Source organism: Silurus meridionalis, chromosome 4 (assembly GCF_014805685.1).
Source record: "Silurus meridionalis isolate SWU-2019-XX chromosome 4, ASM1480568v1, whole genome shotgun sequence".
Taxonomy (NCBI): Eukaryota; Metazoa; Chordata; class Actinopteri; order Siluriformes; family Siluridae; genus Silurus; species Silurus meridionalis.
In genome coordinates, this window is record NC_060887.1 from 40,405,164 (window position 1) to 40,425,021 (window position 19,858).

General features: G+C 40.9%; 4 protein-coding genes across 7 annotated transcripts in view; all 4 read left to right on the forward strand.

The window, feature by feature from the left end:
* The window catches only part of LOC124385133 (NACHT, LRR and PYD domains-containing protein 12-like), a 281,935-nt gene extending 267,389 nt beyond the window's left edge, over nt 1-14,546 (forward strand). The window contains exon 9 of the mRNA XM_046848282.1: nt 14,485-14,546. Coding sequence (XP_046704238.1) covers nt 14,485-14,491 — 7 coding nt within the window. The 3' untranslated portion in view covers nt 14,492-14,546. The remainder of the gene's footprint in view (nt 1-14,484) is intronic.
* LOC124385132 (NLR family CARD domain-containing protein 3-like) overlaps nt 1-19,858 on the forward strand; it is a 987,530-nt gene that overhangs the window by 159,556 nt on the left and 808,116 nt on the right. The window lies entirely within an intron of this gene.
* Nucleotides 1-19,858, forward strand: part of LOC124385129 (NACHT, LRR and PYD domains-containing protein 3-like) — a 128,223-nt gene that overhangs the window by 25,355 nt on the left and 83,010 nt on the right. The window contains exon 1 of one of the 4 annotated variants that reach the window (XM_046848268.1): nt 18,743-18,797. The exons of 2 other annotated variants lie outside the window; for them this stretch is intronic. The gene's annotated coding sequence lies outside the window, so the exon portion shown is untranslated. Of the gene's footprint in view, nt 1-18,742; nt 18,798-19,858 lie in introns of those variants that run through there. One more of the 4 variants, XM_046848269.1, reaches the window with a different exon arrangement.
* LOC124385165 (ribonuclease inhibitor-like) lies at nt 2,196-3,208 on the forward strand. The gene is made up of 3 exons (XM_046848327.1): nt 2,196-2,388; nt 2,624-2,800; nt 3,037-3,208. The coding sequence occupies exons 1-3, from the start codon at nt 2,219-2,221 to the stop codon at nt 3,041-3,043; spliced, it is 354 nt and encodes a 117-aa protein (XP_046704283.1). The 5' UTR covers nt 2,196-2,218; the 3' UTR covers nt 3,044-3,208.

The window sequence follows — 19,858 nt, forward strand, 5'->3', positions numbered from 1 at the left end:
AGGTAGGAGATAGGAAGAATGTGCACTTTGTGGTATCCATGCTGTAGGTCTCCAGTTGGTGTGCAAATTACACGTTACATTGCTGGAGGAAACTGTGCCAGTGGTGGGTGGGATCATCTCATTTTTCCGGTAATGCCAGTCTCGGAGGTATAGGATGAAGAGCTTGAAAAAGGTGAGCATTAGCAGATTGAGAATTGAGCTTTACCAAGGCTGTGAGCATCTCTTTCTGATATGAAATGACTGGAGCTGTGAAATGTCCTCTGGATTTTTAGTAGGCAAAGTATTCTGTGACATTGAGGAAGACTCAGTTGGGTTTAAATCTATATGTGGGTTTACTGTTAAAATGGACAATTCAAAAAACATTATCCAAAGAGAAGTTGAAGAAACAGGTGGAAAGGTACAGCAGACAAAGAGACAGTCAACAATGCAAACAATACCAACAAAACTGTGAAAGCAAATACACTTGGTTGAGAAAACAAAAACAAAGTTTGCTGCACAGTCTGGCAATGAAGACTGAGGAATGGCTTTGTATACATCTAGAAAATTACAATCATTCACTCAGTTCTTAGCATGAGCATCATATAAAAAGCTAAAACTCAGGAAATGTAGCTTGATCTAGAAATAAACAATATTTGGGCGATAGTTCACCCTCCTTTGGGGTGGAAGAAGAATTTTGCAGTGGGAACATTTACAGATAGATTATTTTCATGATTTACTCATTATGGACAAATTTAAGAATAAAAAAATTATTCTTTGTATTTGTCAGAGAACCACCAGCCACGCCCCTCAAACGCTCAACACTCTCGCTCAACCTCTCCCTGTTATTAATCACCTGCAGTGGCTTTCCTTAATCCATCCACTTTAAAAGATGCCCCCCCCCCCTTTGTTCGAGTCCGATCTACCGTATACACTTGAAGCTCGCTACAGCTAAGTTTATCATTCCAGTTTTTAAATCTCCTGTGTTTGTTCTTTTCCAAGATAAATAATCTACACTTTGTTTTACTCCCGGTTTCCGCTGTCTGGTGTTCCGTGTCAGAAGATCAGACCGAAAACTGACCTCAATGGTTCCCCAACCAACTTCAGTCGTGGATCCAGTCAAGGTACTTGTCACCCTTTCTCTGGGAGGCGATCGGCCCAGCTCCTCTTCGTCGAAATGCAACCTGCCAAATTCCAACCCAATGCTCAATGGTCACGTTCCTAATCTCGCTGTTAACTGGAAAGGCTCTGTCATGGGCCAGCGCAATATGGAATGCCAATAGTGACATAATGACTTTGTAGTCCCACTTTACCAGTCAGTTTGTTGAGGTGTTTTTTTGTTGCCATTACAGCCTCCACCTCTCAGGGAAGGTGCTGGAATGGACAGCAGATGTCTGGGTGCATCAGAGTGCCTTTTGTTCAAGCTATTCTGATTTTTGCCAGGAACTCAGCTACCAGTTTGGCATCCCTGTAGCCAACCAACTCCGCAGTAGCTGAGCCCCAATGGGGGCATTACCCAGTCCTTGTTCCTTGCTGGGGTGCCGCTCAGCTTTCCAGTCCAACAAGAGTTGTCACTCCACTCCCGGGCACAGACTAGGCCGTCGCTCTGTTCCCAGGCACCGAAAATCCGTCGCTCACCTCAGAACTTCCTGTCCTCCAAGCTGTTGACAGTTCACCTTAAGTTTTGCTGTGTCCGCCGCTAGCACCCAACCTTCCTCATGCCCAATGATTTTCGTGCCTGTCCAGTACTTCCCTCCACCATCTTGTTGTTCCCTGACTTCTGTGTTATTTTTAAGTCTGCTTCTAATTTTTTGTTCTTTATTTACTTGTTTATGGTACGGTCTGATCTACCATATACCTACCCTAGATAATCCGGACTCCCTACTGATCGTGCATTCTCCTGTGAGGCTGTGCTCCTTATTACGCTTCTTGTGAAGCTCGCTACAGTTAAATCGATCATTTCCTGCACTGCAGTTTCTAAATCTCCTGTGTTTATTCTCTTTATAGATAAATAAACTACACCTTGTATTATCCCAGGGTTTCGCCGCCTGGTGTTCCGTGACAGTATTCAACAAAACTGTATTGAAATGCTGCTTTTTATTTTCATATTTGTACATGTACTTTGTGCTGATTTGTGTGACCTTACAGCCTGTTGATGTTTACACAATGATTTTATACCATGATTTTGTGTGTGTGTGTGTGTGTGTGTGTGTGTAAGAGAGAGAGAGATGTCAATGTTCTGATGTATCATAATTTCTCTCCCAGGATTTGTGAGTGTGATCTCACAGAGAAAGGTTGTAGATTTCTGTCCTCAGTTCCTTCTGTCCTGAGTAACAATAATCTGCATGATTCAGGAGTGAAGCTGCTCTCTGCTGGACTGGAGAATCCACACTGTACACTGGAGATACTGAGGTCAGATCATCACTTACACACTGTAGATGCTGCATTTCTGTCATATGACTGTTTTAGATGAATAAAAAGTTGTTATTTAAATAAAGCAGCAGAAACTGCTATAGTTTTCCACATCCATCAATAACAAACACTGAAATAGACGTCTTGATTTCATTTGTAGCTCTGGAATTTAGTCTTGTGTTGTGTGTAAAAGTTTATAAGTTGATCTATACTGCAATTGTTGATCTCTCTACAGGCTGGGACACTGCAGTATTTCAGGTGATGGTTGTGCTGCTCTACGTTCAGCTCTGAGTTCAAACACCTTATCACACCTGAGAGAACTGAATCTGAACTACAATAAACCAGGAGATTTAGGAGTGAAGCTGCTCTCTGATCTACTGAAGGATCCACACTGTAAACTGGAGACACTACAGTGAGTTACTGAGTTACTGTTCATTTGTATGCAGGTTCTACATTTCTGTTCATGTTCTAGTGGAATGTGTGTATTTGGGGCTCTGCAGTATAAATCCTGTACATTGGAGCTGTTAAACACTCAAACAGCTTTAAGATTCTACACTCAGAAGATCAACACTGATTTTGTGTGGAGTGTAAATACTGATTATGATGAATGTAATAAAAATCTAATCATTTTACTCTCCTTTATTACAGGATCTGATCGGAGTCTCACACACAGAGGATTATGAGGAGAAACTCTTACAAAAACACAAACATGATCAACATGACTGTAGAATATTTAGTAGTGAGAATAATTATGAATACACTTAGTGCACATGTAGAAGGGATATGTTGTTACACCAGATTTTATATATATATATATATATATATATATATATATATATATATATATATATATATATATATATATATATATATATATATATATATATATATATATTTTATTATATTATTTGTTTTATTACCATCTGGTAATGGGGTATTTTATTTTGAAAACGTTACGGGCTTTTATTAAATGTAGTATGTACGCCAGCTCACGTCATACGTAGTGAGCGGTTCAACTCGCAGCGCAATTAGAAGTTCGTCCTCTTTCCTGCAATTGCACTAGAGGAGAGAGGTACGATTTCATGAGCCCTGTTTATCTGGTGTTAAACAGTGTTATTAAGGGTTCATGTCATGTTTCAATGATTAAATGTGAGAGAGTATTCTATGTTATGTTATATTTGACCATTAGTTCAAGTTATTAATGTGGTAAATGTAGTTTATTTGAGTATTGTTAACAAGTGAACAGAGCATTGTGTGAGATTGCAATGAGGTGTGTGCGTTGCACGTGTGAGAGATGTGTTAGCAGCTAAGCGGCTAACATCTCAAATAAGTACTGTTTACGTGAATTTTCGGGGCACACTAACGATAAATCCTAGTCTATTGATATCTATTATACTCTGCATTTATTGTGAGTGTTAATTTCTATATGATAATTATAAGGTTGTGAATTATTTTTATATAATGTGTGTTGTAAAGTGTGAGTGTTTTTGTTACTCTGCTCTCTTTCCCACAATAGCACTAGAGGAGAGAGAAGAGAGAGGCACAGAAAATAAATCTCCCTGCCAAACCAGCTTTTGTGTGGAAAATCCTTATTTATTTACCATCAAAAATTTACACAATGCAGAGGAACAGCCGCTACAAAACTGGTGCTGTGACCCGTCGACTGGTTGATCGCTGTTGTCCGCCGGGTTTGTTGACATGGAGTGTGACTGCTAATGGGGTGCTGGAGGCGAGATGGGTCTTCTGTTGTCTGTTACAGTTTTTTTTCGAGGCATTCTGATATAAGATGGATTGAGCTGTGCCTGGGAGAAGCCTGCTGATGGTTTGTGTTGGAGATATTAAACGTTAATGGTGCAGTTAGATGAATTATAGACTGTTGGACTGGTGAGTGGTGACGAAGCTAGATTGAGTGAGCAGCGGGCCGGATCGTCGAGGAGAGTCACCATCTAACTGTTTTAACAGTACTGTGTGTTGAAGGTACCTCACTTCATCAGTTGATTTTTTTTTTGGAGGACTAGGAAAAATAAAAAGAATAAAGTGAACTGTGTCTTATATGGGGTTAAAGGACAATTGATTTTTTTTCTTCCCTTATTCATAATTTTTCTTTTAAAAAAAGGTTTCTTTAAATATTAAGTTTTGTTAATATTTTTGTGTTTTGAGAGTATTCTGATGCCTGAGCAGAATGGCTGACAAACAAAGTGATTTTGGGTGGGACAATACATTAACAGCTGGTAGAGGGTGGGGCAGTCTTGTAAATACGCCTAACAAAACAAGGCCATTTGAAGATCTTGAGTACTGTAGTACAGGACGGGGTAGGACAGTCGATGTTTCTGCCAGTGAGAGAGTTGAATATCCTGTGCCCTTCTGATATTGTCTTGGTGGGTTGTGGTGGTAAACAAACTACTCCTGATGGAGTGTGCAATCTGAAGCTTGAAGTGTACAGGGTCAGTTTCATTGTCCCAGTTCTGATTGTGAGGGGTCAAATGGCCAATCATACTTGGCACAAATGTCTTGAAACCTCTAATAAGTCAGATGAAGCATACAGACCAATTTTGGAAGGTGGTAAAGAGACCAGATTCGACTGTGCATTCTGAAAATGGCCAATTTTTGCACATGCTTTCATGTATAGAGAGATGGAGGGGTGATTCGATTCCGGACAGGGTGGGTACTCTGAGACTGAGGTCAGCTGTAACACTCCAGCCAAGAAGCGAACACCTTGTTTGGGGTCGTTTGCCTCCAGGGTCAGTACTGTCAGTAGGGAGCACAGTAGTCATAGGACCGAGTACTTCACAGTGCGTGCATCAAAATGTGCTGGTTGGGAGGGTTGTTTCACCTTTGTGGGGCGATTGTTGGCTGCCAGTAAAGATGATCAACCCGACCAACAATGAAATTGTGTTGAGGAAAAATGCGAAGGTGGCTGATGTGTATCCTTGCATCGCCTTAGAGGACCTTGATCAAACCACTGACAGAGTGATTAGCCAAAATGCAGGTGTAGTACATTCGGACAGGTCATGTGGCAGTCTAACGGTGGGTGGCTCTAAATCTGGAGCAAGTTTGATAGGTGACAGCAGGTTGGATGTCCTGGGGCTAAGCGACCTGAATGTCAATGATTGTGAAGTGTCTACGTTTTGGAAGAACAGACTGGTAGATCTCATTGAGAAGTATGAGTGTGTGTTTTCCAGGCACAGTTTGGACTGTGGCGAAGCAAAAGGTTTTTGTCATCGTATCAGAGTTACAGATGACAGGCCCTTTCGTCTTCCATACCAGCGTCTTTCTCCTACTCATTATTTGAAGTTGAAAGAGACTTTAGATGAAATGGAGAACAAGGAGATCAATAGGAAGTCGAGCAGTGAGTATGCATCACCATTGGTCTTAGTGTGGAAAAAAAATGGTGACTTAAGGATATGCACTGATTTCCGATGGTTGAACGCACGCACGGTGAGGGATGCTCATCCCCTTCCTCACCAAGTGGATGTTCTTGCAGCGCTAGGTGGGAACGCATACTTTAGTACTATTGATCTGACTTCTGGCTACTATAACATCCCGTTACATGAAGATGACAAAAAGGTTACGCGTTCTGTTCACCAATGGGGCTCCATGAATACAACCGTTACCTCAGGGCCTCTGCAACAGCCCAGCAACATTTATGAGAATGATGGTGACTGTGTTTGGTGACCAGAACTTTCTGAGCATTCTTTGTTATTTAGATGATTTGTTAGTTTTTGGAAAGACAGAACAGGAGAGCTTAGACAGGCTTGAGATGGTGTTTCGCCGACTAAAAACCACAATTTGAAATTGTCTCCTTCAAAATGTAGGTTTTTGAGGAAGTCTGTGAAATTCTTGGGTCATATTGTGTCTGAAGAGGGGGTGGCCAGTGATCCATCAAAAATTGAGGCAATTGTGAAAATATCTGAGCAGGACTTGATGGAGAGTGATTGTGCTACACCATCAGCAAGCAAGATCAGGTCCTTTTTAGGTATGGTGGTGTACTACCAGCATTTCATAGAAAATTGTTCTATGTTGGCTAAACCTTTGTTTCAGCTGTTGACAGGACAGAAAAGACCTAGAGTAGGGAGAGGCATGAAACGAATGAAGAAAAGTCGTACACTTTCTCCAACAGATTGGACTGATCACTGCAGGACAGCCCTGGAGAGTTTAAAGTTTGCCTTGGTGAGTCAGGTTCTGCTTGCGCACCCAGATTTTTCTAAACCGTTTCTGCTGTCTGTGGATGCCTCCACTAGTGGGCTTGGGGCTGTTTTGTCACAGGTTCAGGAGGAATGTGCCGTGGCAAGGCCTATTGCCTTCGCGTCCAAGTCTTTAAATCATGCACAGTCGAAGTACCCAGCACACAGACTTGAGTTTTTGTCGATGAAGTGGGCTATTTGTGATAAATTCAGTCACTGGCTGCGGAGACACAGATTTACTGTGTGGACCGATAATAACCCACTCAAGTATATTTTCACAAAGCCCAAGCTGGATGCATGTGAACAACGGTGGGTAGCAAAACTGGCAACTTATGATTTTGACATTCAGTACATCCCCGGACCGAGAAATATAGTGGCAGATGCATTAAGCAGGGAACCGTTTGCGAACTTGAGAATTTTGCACAGGTTGACGAGGATACCTTACGACATTTTGCTGCATGAGGCTGAGTCTGTTGCCGTCGAGCAGGTGCGGGGCATGTTCCATCTTTCTTGTAGTCGTGCTGATGGTGAAGCGATAGATGGGCTGTCAGAGCCTATAAATGCAAGAGAAAAAGTTTATGTAGGCACCACTCACTTTACAGGGAAAATCTCACATCAAGAGTTGTCAGCTGTTCTTCGTTCACACAGTGACTGGGAGCATGGTGCGGCTAATAGAAGCATGTCTTATGTGCAGCATTTAGAGAGTCTGGCGGACGTAGAGCAGAGTGAGCTCCGTAGCCTCACTCATGATGAATTGCTGGAAAAACAAAGTCAGGAGTGAAGTTCTTTGTTGAAAGAGGAAGACGTCCGTCTCGCAGAGAAAAAGTGTTTGAGTCTAAAAGAACTGTGAAGATTCTACGTCAATGGGGTAAACTTACTTTAAAGTTGGGTGTTTTATACAGGGTTTCTAAGAACCCAGTGTCTAAGACAAAAACTTACCAGTTTGTGGTGCCCACGGCTCTTCGGGGTACTGTTCTAAAGGGGGTGCACGATAACGCTGGTCATCAGGGTCAGCATGGCACACTGTGGTTGGCTAGGCAGCGGTTCTTCTGGGAGTCTATGGAGGAAGACATAAAAACGTACATCAATAAGTGTAAGAGGTGTATTTTGAGTAAGAGGCCCGAGCCAGAGGCAAGAGCCCCACTTGAAATGGTTTGTATTGACTTTTGGTCAGTGGAGGACTAAGCTTGCTTGTGCTTATGTGTGCCCAAATCAGACTGCGGAAGCTGTTGCACGTGTCTTGTGGAACAAATTTTTCTGTATTTATGGGTTTCCACAGCGAATACACTCTGACAGGGGTGCAAACTTTGAGAGCTCGCTTATGGTAGAGTTGTTGAGATTGTCAGGTGTGGGAAAATCGCACACAACCCCATATCATCCCGTGGGTAACGGACAAACAGAGAGATTTAACCGCACCCTGGGTGATATGATTCATTCGCTGCCTCTGAGATCTAAAGTCAAATGGCCTCAAATGTTGAACACACTTACTTTCGCGTACAATTGTACAAGACACGAGACCACTGGGTTTCCACCATTTTTCTTGATGTTCGGCCGAACACCAAGATTGCCAGTGGATATTATGTTTGAAAATGTCATGTTGAACAATGAGACTGTTGATGTTAACAGGTATGTGCAGTCTCTTGAGAGAGACTTGAGGGAAGCTATGATAATTGCTCAAGAGCATGCTAAAAGACAGCAAACCAAACAAGCTGAGTACTATGATCAAAAGGGTAAAGGTCATTCCCTTGAGTTGGGTGATAGAGTACTCCTTGCGAATAAGTGTGAACGGGGGAAAAAGAAGTTAGCAGACCGATGGGAAAAGGTTGTGTATGTTGTTGTGGGAAAAAGGGGTGCGCTGAACACTTACCAGATAAGGAATCCTGGGACAGGTCGTATCAAGACAGTACATCGTAATCTATTGATGCCTGTTAACTTTCTGCCGGTGCCGGCTTGGAAAGAAGGTAGTGATTATGTTGATGATGTCGAGGATTCCACTGTCTGTGTACCATGTGATGGAGATGATCAAACTCAGAGTGATGATCGAACCTCTCGCTGGGTTGCAGATCTTAATGTTGCCACAGATGAGACACAAATAGAGTCTGTGGAGTGCCCTATTGCTGATCAGAGTGAGGCTATTAGAGATGCGGTCGTTAATTGTGAGTCTGAAATAACTGAAACTCCTGTATGTAAGGCAAATTCGGACAATTTGCCCCACTCATATTTATCTGTACCTTCATTGGAGTCTGATAATTCTTCTGTATTACCGGTTCTAAGTGATGTTTGTACTTCTGAGGTTGATGAGTGTATGTCAGCTGTTGCAGAAATTCCTATAACGATGTCAATTGTGCAGGATCAGAGGAAAGGGAGTGTCTCTGGTCTACAAGATGGCTTTAGGTCAAGATTTGGGAGATTGCTTAAACCAGTTAACAGACTTATACAGACAATGTCTACTCAGCGAGTGTATGCAATTAATGATGTTTGTACTGTTAAACTAAAGAAAGAGAAAGGCTTGTTAAAGTGCTAAAAAGGATTTTTTTCTCTTATTTTTGTTTCCATTAATTTTTCCTTATTTTTAAAGTGTACAGAGTATATTTACAGTAACTGGTACTTTGTTGATGTCATGTGTTGAACTATGTACAGGGCCTGGTTTTCTATGGGTAATTTGGGGATTAGCTACCCCTGGGTTTCCCTAATCTTGAAAGAGATAGTTAAGAACTGAACGAATCTAATGTGATTTCAGAAAAAGTGACATCCATTATTAATGGTGAAAAACTTTGTATGTGATGCATAATCTGGTGTAAAACAGTGGGGGTGGATGTAGCAGGGATATGTTGTTACACCAGATTATAATTTTTGTTATTTTTTTTTATTATATTATTTGTTTTTATTACCATCTGTTTTGGGGTATTTTATTTTGAAAATGTTACGAGCTTTTATTAAATGTAGTATGTACGCCAGCTCACGTCATACGTAGTGAGTGGTTCAATTCGCAGCGCAATTAGAAGTTCGTCCTCTTTCCCGCAATGGCACTAGAGGAGAGAGGTACGATTTCATGAGCCCTGTTTATCTGGTGTTAAACAGTGTTGTAAGTGTTCATGTCATGTTTAAATGATTAAATGTGAGAGAGTATTCTATGTGATGTTATATTTGACCATTAGTTCAAGTTATTAATGTGGTAAATATTTATTTATTTGAGTATTGTTACCAAGTAATCAGAGCATTGTGTGAGATTGCAGTGAGGTGTGTGCGTTGCACGTGTGAGAGATGTGTTAGCAGCTAAGCGGCTAACATCTCAAATAAGTACTGTTTACGTGTATTTTCAGGGCACACTAACGATAAATCCTAGTCTATTGATATCTATTATACTCTGCATTTATTGTGAGTTCTGTTAGTAATTACCTGGTGTACTTAATATATATTTTGTGGTTAACAGGCAGACTGATCTATCCAAGATGGCAGCGCGGCAGTAGCTCGCAGGGGCCTCTTCGGATCCAAAAATGGTGCTTTCACCATAATTAGCGCGACCTTCCACAATACATGGACACCAGAGTCAGCTGTGTTCATGTGTACGACCACCAGACACTGCTACAGTACAGGCATCATGCAACCAATAATCTGCATGATGATATTTCAACAAACTTCGCGACCTCGGCTTGCTGCGACCTCGGCCACAAAGACCAGGCCCCCAGACCTCGGTGTTAACTGATGCCGGTGGCCGGGAGAGGAGACGTCGAAAGCACTGTTCGAGGAAGCGGAAGCGCCGCAAGCGGGCGGGTGTCCGTGCTAGGCTAAATGCTAACCCTAGCCGGCAGGCTCTCCCGTCCATTTTTCTTTCAAACGTCTGCTCCCTGGATAATAAACTGGACTACATCCGACTCCAGAGAACCACACGGCGAGAGTTTAGAGACTGTTGCGTCTTTGTTTTCACGGAGACGTGGCTCAGCGACAGAGTTCCGGAAGCCGCCATCCAGCTAGACGGGCTAACCGTGTTTCGAGCCGACAGAAACGCAGCTCTGTGCGGTAAGACTCGCGGTGGTTGCGTGTGTGTTTATATCAACACGGAATGGTGTAAGAACTCTGTGCTTGTTTCTCACTACTGCTCATCGCTAGTGGAGTTTGTGACTGTTAGATGCAGACCTTTTTATTTACCACAGGAATTCACCACAGTTTACATCGTCGGAGTGTACATTCCTCCCAGTGCTAATGCTAAGGAGGCACTGAGTGAACTCTACGGCGCTATTAGCGACCTGCAGAATGCTCACCCTGACGGATTGTTTATTATCGCCGGAGATTTCAACCATGTGAATCTCAAGACTGTGCTTCCTAAACTCCATCAGCATGTGGACTTTGCAACGAGAGGAGCGAACACGCTGGATCTTGTTTACACAAACATCCCGGCGCGTATCGTGCGGAGCCCGCCCATCTTGGATACTCAGACCACTGCTCTGTTATGTTAATTTCAGCATACAGACCGCTCATCAGACGCTCTAAACCGGTTCTGAAACAGGTGAAAACCTGGCCAGAAGGAGCTACTTCTGCTCTTCAGGACTGTTTTGAGTGCACTGACTGGGACATGTTTAGAGAGGCTGCAACCTACGGCGATTCCATCAACTTGGAGGAGTACACATCATCAGTGACCTGCTACATCAGCAAGTGCGTTGATGATGTGACCATCTCCAAGACCATCACTACACACTCCAACCAGAAGCTGTGGATGACTGCAAATGTGCGTGCGCTGCTGAAACAAAGAGACTCTGCCTTCAGATCAGGGGACAAGACAGCCTTAAAAACAGCAAGGTCCAAACTGTCCCGTGCCATCAGAGAGGCGAAGCGCGCACACGCAAAGAAAATCCACAACCACTTCCAGGACAGTGGAGACACTCTGCGCATGTGGCAGGGCATCCAGGCGATCACAAATTACAAGACCACATCACCTGCTTGTGACCGTGATGCCTCCTTCCCAGATGCTCTGAACGACTTCTACGGCCGGTTTGAGGTACAGAACAACATGGTGGCAAGGAAGACCATCCCTCCTCCCACTGACCAGGTGCTCTGTCTAACCACAGCTGAAGTGAAGAAAACTCTATGCAGAGTTAACCCACGGAAGTCTGCTGGACCTGACAATATTCCTGGCAGAGTGCTCAGGGAATGTGCAGAACAACTAGCAGATGTCTTCACTGACATCTTCAACATCTCCCTGAGCAGCAACGTTGTTCCCACGTGCCTCAAGACAACGACCATTGTTCCTGTGCCAAAGAAATCGACTGTCTCCTGCCTCAATGACTATCGTCCCGTCGTGCTCACTCCCATCATGATGAAGTGCTTCGAGAGGCTCATCATGAGGCACATCAAGACACAGCTTCCACCCTCCCTGGACCCCATGCAGTTTGCGTATCGTCCAAACCGTTCCACGGACGATGCCATCTCCACAACCCTCCATCTGGCCCTCACCCACCTGGATAACAAGGACTCATATGTACGAATGCTGTTCATTGATTTCAGCTCAGCATTCAACACAATCATTCCCCAGCACCTGATCGAGAAGTTGAACCTTCTGGGCCTAAACACCTTCCTCTGTAACTGGATCCTGGACTTCCTGACTGGGAGACCTCAGTCAGTCCGGATCGGGAACAGCATCTCCAGCACCACCACACTGAGCACTGGAGCCCCTCAGGGCTGTGTGCTCAGTCCACTGCTGTTCACTCTGCTGACTCACGACTGTGTAGCAATGCACGGCTCAAATCATATCATCAAGTTCGCTGATGACACGACCGTGGTGGGTCTAATCAGCAAGAACGACGAGTCAGCATACAGAGAGGAGGTGCAACGGTTAACTGCCTGGTGTGGAGCAAACAACCTGTCTCTGAACGTGGGCAAATCGAAAGAGATGGTTGTGGACTTCAGGCGAGCACAGAGCGACCAATCTCCACTGATTATTGATGGATCCTCTGTGGAGATTGTCAAGAGCACCAAATTCCTTGGTGTTCATCTGGCAGACAACCTCACCTGGTCACTTAACACCAGCTCCATCACCAAGAAAGCCCAGCAGCGTCTTTACTTGCTGAGAAGGCTGAGGAAAGCCCACCTTCCTTCCCCCATCCTGACCATGTTCTACAGAGGGACCATTGAGAGCATCTTGAGCAGCTGCATCACTTCCTGGTTTGGGAACTGCACCATCTCGGATCACAAGACCCTACAGAGGATAGTGAGGACAGCTGAGAAGATCATCGAGTCTCTCTCCCTCTATCATGGACATTTACACTACACGCTGCATCCGCAAAGCACACAGCATTGTGGACGATCACACACACCCGTCACACACACTTTTCACACTCCTACCATCAGGAAAACGGTTCCGAAGCATTCCGATCGCAACAACAAGACTGTGCAACAGTATCTTTCCACAAGCCATCAGGCTTCTCGATACACAGAACTAAAACAGAACTCACACACAGTCACTCACACACACACTCACTCACTCGTGTGTTACCGAACTGTACAACCTGGACTAAACACAATCATCACTCATCTCGATCCACTTCACTACCACTTATCTATTTATTATTATTTATACTCGCACCTTGTACTACAGTAGAATGTTTACATGGTGTCTTTGCACCTCCTTGCTGCTGTTTTTTGCACTACATTGTTCTGTTCTGTTTGTATTCTCTCCTGGGTATAGTTTTTACATTTCTCCTCACACAGTACTGTATAATCAAGTATACAGCAGGTTTACTAGTCGGTGCTATACTTGGTCTTTTGTCTTGTCTTGTGTTGTTTGTCTGCACTGTTTGCACCAGGTTGCACTCGATGCACTTTATGTTTGTGTTGTAGCTCTATGCTGTTGTTGTTTTGTTGTTTAGTGTAGCACCAGGGTTCCGGAGGAACGTTGTTTCGTTTTTACTGTGTACTGTGTACCACTGTGTATAGCAAAAATGACAATAAAAGCCTCTTGACTTGACTTGACTTGACTTGACTTGACTAAATGAGAATTGCGGATAACAGTGCCTGTCTGGTTAAATGTTTTGCTACACAGGTATGTCAATTGGTATTTATGAGACAATAATGCTGTTGTATATTTCTACATAATAATTATAATGCTGTTGCATATTTCTTTATGATAATTATAAGGTTGTGAATTATTTTTATATAATGTGTGTTGTAAAGTGTGTTTGTGTTACTCTGCGCTCTTTCCCGCAATGGCACTAGAGGAGAGAGGCAGATTAAATGAGAATTGTGGATAACAGTGCCTTTCTGGTTATATGTTTTGCTACACAGAGGAGAGAGAGGAGAGAGGCACAGAAAATATGATGAATAATGAGGCAGGAAAAAAAACCTCATGGCAAACAATTCAAATTCAAGAGCCAAACCGAGTCTGAAAAAAAGCCAGGCAGACAGGACAATGGGGCAAGGGTAAAAAACTAAATCCAATAAAGGGTTCAGCGTCTTAACACAGGCAAACCAAGCAAAGCAGGCTGAGACAAAACAAAGTGCAGGAACAGTCCAAAAATCAGACATGACAAACCGAGCAATATAGGGCAAGGCAAAAACATCTACCAAAAACAGTCTCAAGTCCAAACCATTGGTAGGGTAGGAACAAGGATCAGGGACAGGATCGGGGCCCGGCATGGTGGCAACGGTAGTTTAAGAGACAAGGAATCTGGTAATATAAATTGGCCCTGAGCTAAAGATTTATTGTCCTTAAATACCTGGTGGCAGGGGAAAAACATCAAGATGACCACGGACCCGGAAGAGTGCACTGTGAACCAGGAACAGGAAGTGAGCACCATGAACCCAGAAAACCCTGACAGATTCCACACTCAGAAGATCAACACTGATTTTGTGTAGAGTGTAAATACTGATTATGATGAATGTAATAAAAATCTGATCATTTTACTCTTCTTTATTACAGGATCTGATCTGAGTCTCACACACAGAGGATTATGAGGAGAAACTCTTACAAAAACACAAACATGATCAATACATATACCACTGTATTTTATGATCATATTTGTTTTAAATTTAATGTAAATGTGATTTATACAGAGGAGGGAAGTAACGGAGTACAAATACTTTGTTACTGTACTTAAGTAGATTTTTCTGGTATCAGTATTTTACTCCACTATTTATTTTTCAGACAACTTTTTACTTTTACTCATTACATTTTTACACAAATATCTGTACTTTTTACTTCTTACATTTTCAAAACAGACTCGTTACTTTACTTTTAATCCATTGATTTGGTGAAATATAAAATTTTTCTTTTCACTGCGCCGATTTCAGCCGAACAACCGATTTCCTGTTACTGCGCGTCTTTTTCAATCCACTGGTGTATAAAGTCCTGACCCTCACTCTTTACGAAGATAAGAATCAGCAGGCAGAAGGCAGTAAGAAGTTTGGGGTTCATGTGGATGAGACAGAGGGAGTCAGTGATGAGAACATGACTGAGAACAGACACATTCATGATCATCATCATCTTTTCTCTGCTTGTGTTCTATATGTGGATCTTCAGCCTGGATACATTCATTAGATAACAACATTTTTAATTCGTTTTGTATTAATATATATATATATATATATATATATATATATATATATATATATATATATATATATACACATTTGGCTGTCAAAATTCAAATTATTTTAAACGGCACTAAATTTTATTAACGCGCCATCAATTCAGCGCATTTCTGTTTTTACCATTTTTATATTAAAAAATGTAAATACATAAATAAATAAATAAATATAAAAGAGGCAAAATGAAAACCTCCAGCAAAACATACACTTATTCACGACGTCCCTTCTTTACTTAGATATAAAATAAATAAATAAACTACACCGAAAAATATTTTTAATTAGTAAACTTTTGTTTTATTTCTGCACCAAGTCTCAAATCAAACACCAAATCCACCATGTTTTACACAATTAATCCTCTGGGTGGCGTTTTGTGGGTTTTTCCCTCATAATGGCGAAACGAACTTATATTACTGTCTTTATTGATCGTAGAGATAAAAATAATACATCATTCAAATCTGTAAAATGTCTATGATTATATATATAAAAGCTTCTTGACTTGAAGCGGTGCAGTTTCTCCGGTATCACCTCATTAACTGTCCGTGTGGAAACATAGCAAAGGCTCTTAATGATGTCCACACGTCTCTGCACTGTTATAGCCTTTATATTTAATCACTGTACATATGATACATGTGTATCTGCACTATTTGCACGACTGCTACATTTTGCACTTCTGGTAGATGCCAAACTGCATTTCGTTGCTGTGTACCTGTACTATGCAATGACGATAAAGATCAATAGATCTATCTATCTATCTATCTATCTATCTATCTATCTATCGATCTATCGATCTATCTATCTATCTATCTATCTATCAATCAAATATTAATATGATGTGAGGTCCAGTTAACAGCTAAAACAGGTAGAAGTAATAACTACTTTTTCCTTAAGTACATGTCAGAGCCAAAACTTCTTTACTTTCACTTAAGTAAAAAGGTATAATCAGTACTTCAACTTTTACCCGAGTATTTTAAAACATGAGTATCTGTACTTCTACTTAAGTAATGGATGTGTGTACTTTTGCTACCTCTGGATTTGTACAAAGTGAATGAAGCCCAAGATGAGTTCGAACACAAACTGCTGGAAAAGTTCTGGAATGAAGTCAGAACACAAAGTGCATCACAGCTTGCTGTGTATGGAGCTGATTAGCTGCAGAGCAGTCAGAGGGTCCATACAGACCCTGTACACCACCCAAAGCTCCTGTACTGGACAAATGGTTAGATCCTTGCAGGCTCTATCTCACAACTTACAGGACTTTAAGGATCTGCTGCTCACATCTTTGGTCCAAAAACACATTCAGAGGTTATGGGGAGTCAAACCACTCAACACGCTGTCTGGTGTTCACAGATGTTTCCAGCCTACTAGTCTGCTGTCAAACCAACATCACAGATGAATCAACTACTTATAAAAGTGCAGGGGTTTGGTAGCATTTAGGTATTATATCAGTTAAGCTTCATAACATACATTACAATCAGATGAATAGTTATATAACAGTTGAAACATTAACTTTATAAATGTCTCCTACTGTTGATCTGATCTGTGTGATGTTCATTAAATAAACACTCTGAACAGAAACATGGATGAACTGGTGTGTAGCTTCTTTATTTCTTTATCACTCAGATTCAACATGAGCTTAAACTTCTCTATACCTTTTAGTTCTGTTTTTATTCTTGTGTATCTGCTACTTGTATGTTTGGTGCTACTGCCATCTAGAGAACAATAACAGGAACAACAACTTCTTTCCTCAGGAATAAAATAGAAACTGTATTGCATGAATAACTAATAAATAATAGTCTATAGAACACAAAATGATCCATTTGTCACTAAACTAAAGCAGTGGATCTGTTTAGTACATTTCAAATGTAACGAGGCATAAAGTCATTTACAAAGTAAGTCGATCAGGTTTCTTTATGATACGTGATGATCTTAGTGCTGGAGAGTCATTTGTTTCTGAAGAATGAACACTGTCTAGGAGAATAGAAGATGATGAAGACTGCATGCTTGGTGGTACTTCTTCTTCAGACAGGACCAGAATTTCTTCTTCATTCTTGTCAGCCAGGGTTTGGTTTGATTTCTCCTAAGAATTTGCCCATTCTCTGTTCTGATGACATATGATCTTGGATTTACTTCTTCCGTGACGACAGCTTTCTTGTCCCAGCAGTTGGCATCTTCCACTTTCACATCATTAATAACACTTTCAGCATTTTTGTCTCTTTTAGAGAGTTTTCTGTTTCTACCTTACAGTTCCAGTGCGGAGAGCGTCGTTCTTATTAATCATTAATGGTTCTGCAGGAGATGCACAATGTTCAAGAGATGTTTGCAGTTGTAGTTCACAAGAACTAAATATTGATCTGACTTGCCTTCTAATGCTTTCTTGAGCAATTGCTTCACCATTTCATTGGACTGAACAGGATGGGGATTTAAAGTCACATGTTTGAAATCATTCTCTCCAGTTGTAGCATGTTATCACTCACCACTACCAGCGGAATGCCATGCCTGGCAAATAATTACTTCATATGCTGAATTACACATGTACATGAGGAGTTAAACAGCAGGGTGATTTCTGGATAACTAGAAAAATATTCCACTACCAGCAAGTTCTCCTTCCATAAAAATCAAACAGATCAGTTCCCACTTTCTGCCATGGATACTGAAGTAGGTCTGGTGTTATCATAAGTTTTCTTGCTTTCTTGTTTAGATGTTTTAGACACACTTAACAAGAACTGACCATTTTCTCAATCTCAGAAATAGGTCATCATAATTATTGATGATTATTTGTGGTACAGAGAGTGTACATTTTATTACTATGTAAAAAGTTAGACAGAGGCCACTTTAAGTGTTTTTTTCTTTCTGTGTACATTTGAACATTTAAATATCAAATCTCATAAATAGGGAAAATAAGATTATCAAAATAATTAAAATGTATTCTTGGTTGTGTATCTGCATATGTAACAACAAAAATACATTCAATGTCAACATAAATATATTGAATTTAAATTGTAGCTGCTTTTACATTAAAGACCCAGCACACTTTTTTTACACTCCATGTTTGTACATGTACTTTGTACTGCTTTTTACCCACTGCACTGATTCTTATAATGTGTGTGTGTGTGTGTGTGTGTGTGTGTGTGTGTGTGTGTGTGAGTGTGTGTCTGTGTGTGTGTGTTCACTTCTTGTTACTCTTCAGTGGACCAAGCTGTTTTATATGGAAGCGAAAGAAAAACTTTTATGCAAAAAGAAAGGAAAACAATAAACAAGAGTAAAACATGGTAAATATGTAAATCTAAAGCTAAAATATATAAATTAATAAAGTAGATGAAGCACAGTTCAGTTAATTTATTATAGAGTTGATTGACAGTTTACTGTAGGATTTTATTTTAAATGGAAAACATGCCACATTAACACACACACACACACACACACACACACACACACACACACACACACACACACACACACATACGACCTCTGTCATGCACCTTTCAATTAGAAATAATGTTGTGTGTGTGTATGTGTGTGTGTGTCAGTGAGATTTCTGACACCCCCCTGCAATTCCTCTTCTGTGGACCAAAGAATTTTTGCGGAAGTGAAAGTAAAAACGCCATTTTATGAAGAAAGGACTTAAAACATTTTGAGGAGAAAAACACAGTAAGTATGTAAATCTAAAGCTAGAAGATGTGAATGTTATGAATCTACACTGGATGAAGAACAGTTCAGGTGATTTTTCCTGAAGTTGGATCTTCCACAGTTTACTGTACACTGTAAAACCTGATAAATATGTTCAACTCAAACCATTTAAGGAAATGAATTGCTTTGAATGATTTAAGTTGAATAACTTAATATTTTACATATAATCAATCACTCGTTTTGATTACAAGTAACTAGGTATATATAAAAAAAATGTATAACTTAACCAAGTTGTTAGAAGTATCTATGATGTAATATATAGCTATTTGTGGTTTTATGTTAACTAAATTAAGATGTGTTGAAGGTTTTTTTTTATTAAGTAAGACTTGAATTAATTTTCTTCATGGCAATGTTACCACTTAAGTTAAATGTACTCATTTCTTTCCACTACAAACAATTATTGCATTTTAATTGCAACAACTTATTTATTTTGTGTTTCAACTCAATTCATTTGAGGAAATGGATAGCTTTATACCATATACAGTGAGCAAAATAAGTATTTGAACACGCTGCTATTTTGCAAGATCTCCCACTTAGAAATCATGGAGGGTCTGAAATTGTCATCGTAGGTGCATGTCCACAGTGAGAACCATAATCTAAAAAAAAAAAAAAAACAGAAATAACAATATATGATTTTTTAACTATTTATTTGTATGATACAGCTGCAAATAAGTATTTGAACACCTGAGAAAGTCAATGTTAATATTTGGAACAGTAGCCTTTGTTTGCAATTACAGAGGTCAAACGTTTCCTGTAGTTTTTCACCAGGTTTGCACACACTGCAGGAGGGATTTTGGCCCACTCCTCCACACAGATCTTCTCTAGATCAGTCAGGTTTCTGGCCTGTCACTGAGAAACACGGAGTTTGAGCTCCCTCCAAAGATTCTCTATTGGGTTTAGGTCTGGAGACTGGCTAGGCCATGCCAGAACCTTGATATGCTTCTTACAGAGCCACTCCTTGGTTATCCTGGCTGTGTGCTTGGTCATTGTCATGTTGGAAGACCCAGCCTCGACCCATCTTT